Source organism: Stegastes partitus, unplaced genomic scaffold (assembly GCF_000690725.1).
Source record: "Stegastes partitus isolate 25-593 unplaced genomic scaffold, Stegastes_partitus-1.0.2 Scaffold1487, whole genome shotgun sequence".
In the NCBI taxonomy this organism is placed as follows: domain Eukaryota; kingdom Metazoa; phylum Chordata; class Actinopteri; family Pomacentridae; genus Stegastes; species Stegastes partitus.
The window spans coordinates 40843-43536 of NW_007579218.1; the positions used below are offsets into that span (position 1 = coordinate 40843).

Below are 2694 nucleotides of genomic sequence, written 5' to 3' on the forward strand. Positions count from 1 at the left end.
TGTTTTTTTGTTGTATCAATTAGCAAAACATTAACAGACTGGTTATTACTTCTAAGCAATCCACTCTAATGTTAATGTTGACCACTTGCAAACTATCGAAGTTGCTTGAAGCATGGGTTCATCACTTGTGTGATCTTTTGTTGATGTGGCCCACAGACCCGTCACTTCGTAGACCATCGCCGTGTGAAGCTGGTAGCTGGTTCGGGCGGCAAAGGGGTCTGCAGCTTTCACAGCGAGCCTCGAAAAGAGTGGGGTGGACCAGATGGAGGGAATGGAGGTGATGGAGGAAGCATCGTTATCAAGGGTAAGCTGGACTACAAGAATGTGTACTGACACTAGCCTGTTTGCCGTCCATATATTACAATTTCCCGTCCTGTTTTTACACAAGATATGGTAATTATGATAAAGCGCAAGATTGCTTTCCATACCGGTTTAAACATAGCTAGATTTTGTTGAGTATATTGAACAATTAGACGTTACCAGGATTAAGAATTTGTTTTGTCAGCACAATCACTAATAGAGCAGGTTTTATTTTTTATCTTGCCAGCATGTGCTTCATCTCTAGTCTTCATTTATTTGCTTTCAGCTGACCGGTTTGTCAAATCATTGGCGCAAGTGGTTCCTGTTTACAAGGGAGAGGACGGACACTCAGGGAGCAGCAAGAACTGTTATGGTCGGAACGGCAGCCCAACATACATTTCTGTGAGTCCCTTCATTTGATCATTGTTGGAATATAACCTGTGGACATTTTCACAATGTTTCTAGCGTGACCAAACCTTTCCTGTGATGTTTTTTTTATTTTTCATTTCTAAAGGTACCATTAGGAACTGTGGTGAAGGAGCAGGGTAAAATCGTTGTCGACCTTGCTGAGCATGGACAGGAGTATCTGGCTGTGTTTGGAGGAGCTGGAGGGAAAGGGAATCGATTCTTTCTGTCAAATGAGAACCGTGCCCCAATGACGGCAACCCCAGGAACACCAGGCGAGGAGCGGGTCCTTCAGCTGGAGCTACGGACCATGGCCCATGCTGGACTGGTAAGAAGAAAGATGCCTTTTCAGATGAGAAAACTGGAAAATGACTTTTCAGCATTGTAACTGTATTGAACTGCTTTTATTGTCTTTTTCCAACAAGGTTGGCTTTCCAAATGCTGGGAAATCCTCATTGTTGAGAGCCATCTCTAATGCCAAGCCTGCTGTGGCTGCTTACCCTTTTACAACACTCAACCCACATGTAGGAATTGTCAAGTACAGGGATCACGAGCAAGTTGCAGGTTGGTGAAGCAAAACATCCATATTTTATAGGATTCTTAGTATTTCCTAATTTTCAATAGTAGAAAAATGTTGTTATAGGATCTCACTCTGGATAATTTCCTGCTTTTGGGATATTCATTCACATTTGCTCTGTGCAGTTGCTGACATCCCAGGTATCATTCGAGGAGCCCATCTAAATCGAGGCTTGGGCATCTCCTTCTTGCGACACATAGAGCGTTGTCGTTTCCTCCTCTTTGTTCTGGACCTTTCAGCTCCAGAGCCCTGGACGCAGCTCCAACACTTGCGTTATGAACTGGACCAGTATGAGCCTGGTCTGTCCCAGCGGCCTCAGGCTATCATAGCCAACAAAATGGACCTACCTGAGGCTAAGGAGAAGTTACAAACTCTAAAAAACCAGGTCACCCAGAGGGTCATCCCGGTATCGGCTCTTACAGGACACAACACAGAGGAGCTCATTCTCCACCTGAGGGAGTTGTACGATGGCTACCTCCAAGGACATGGTAGCGGGACAGACAAACCCATCAGGTGGTAGGAAAAAATATGTCAGATATGTTGATGATATATATTTATACGGGTCGATATAGAATGTGTTTAAATTGCTTAATAAATGTATAAACAAAACATTTTAGTTTTTTTTTTTTATTAATGATTTTCGCTTAATGCACTGGATTTCTTGAAGCGTTTATCATTGCTTATAACAGCTTTATGATGCACAACTTGTCCAGATTTTGACATATATTTCATGTTAAGAGATACACTTTTTAATTTTAGGTTGAACAAAATACAGTCAAAGATCAGGCTGTTCAGTCTGCAGAAGTTTATCTTTGCAAGTAAAGATACCAAGGATACTCCTGTCATCTCTGGAGGAGAACAGTGACAGAGCATATAAATATAAGATAGACAGTAATTAAACAAGATTGGAAGAATAAATACAATCCTTGAATTTACCAGCAGAGGGCATGCATTGCACATAATTCGTGCACAAAATTACATTTTTAATTGAACCTTTGTGGTAGTTAAGTAACTCTAGCTAAGTAGCTGTGTGGAGCCTAAATAAAGGCCTCAGAGGGCGTCTTGTGATGTCGCTTATTCAATCGTTGTCTGTGTTTCTGCTCAGGCAGTAACTCCTACTTACTGGAGAAACTGTAGTGAGTTGAACACATTTAATGTTATTTCAGGTGCTGTGTTGTACTTGAGGATGAAACGGCTGATGATACTCTTGCCAGGAGCCGTGAAAGGTCACATATTGTACACCTTTTTAGCAAATTAATCCAGATGTCACACGTCTCCTACAGTGTGTCATTATAGTTTTTAAAACTCCACATACGGCATTGATGGTTCATTTCACCATGAATGTATGACTTGTGGTTTTAGGGCTGTTTTAAATGTGCTGTTTTGCTTTGACAGCCAATGAGCTGCTGCTA

The 2694-nt window shown here is 41.8% G+C and overlaps 1 protein-coding gene across 1 annotated transcript in view; it reads left to right on the forward strand.

The window, feature by feature from the left end:
* The window catches only part of mtg2 (mitochondrial ribosome-associated GTPase 2), a 4007-nt gene extending 2116 nt beyond the window's left edge, over positions 1–1891 (forward strand). The window contains exons 2-6 of the mRNA XM_008299998.1: positions 157–304; positions 587–702; positions 815–1033; positions 1131–1269; positions 1408–1891. Of these exons, the coding sequence (XP_008298220.1) occupies positions 157–304; positions 587–702; positions 815–1033; positions 1131–1269; positions 1408–1802 (1017 nt within the window). The 3' untranslated portion in view covers positions 1803–1891. The remainder of the gene's footprint in view (positions 1–156; positions 305–586; positions 703–814; positions 1034–1130; positions 1270–1407) is intronic.
* Positions 1892–2694: the final 803 nt, after the last annotated feature.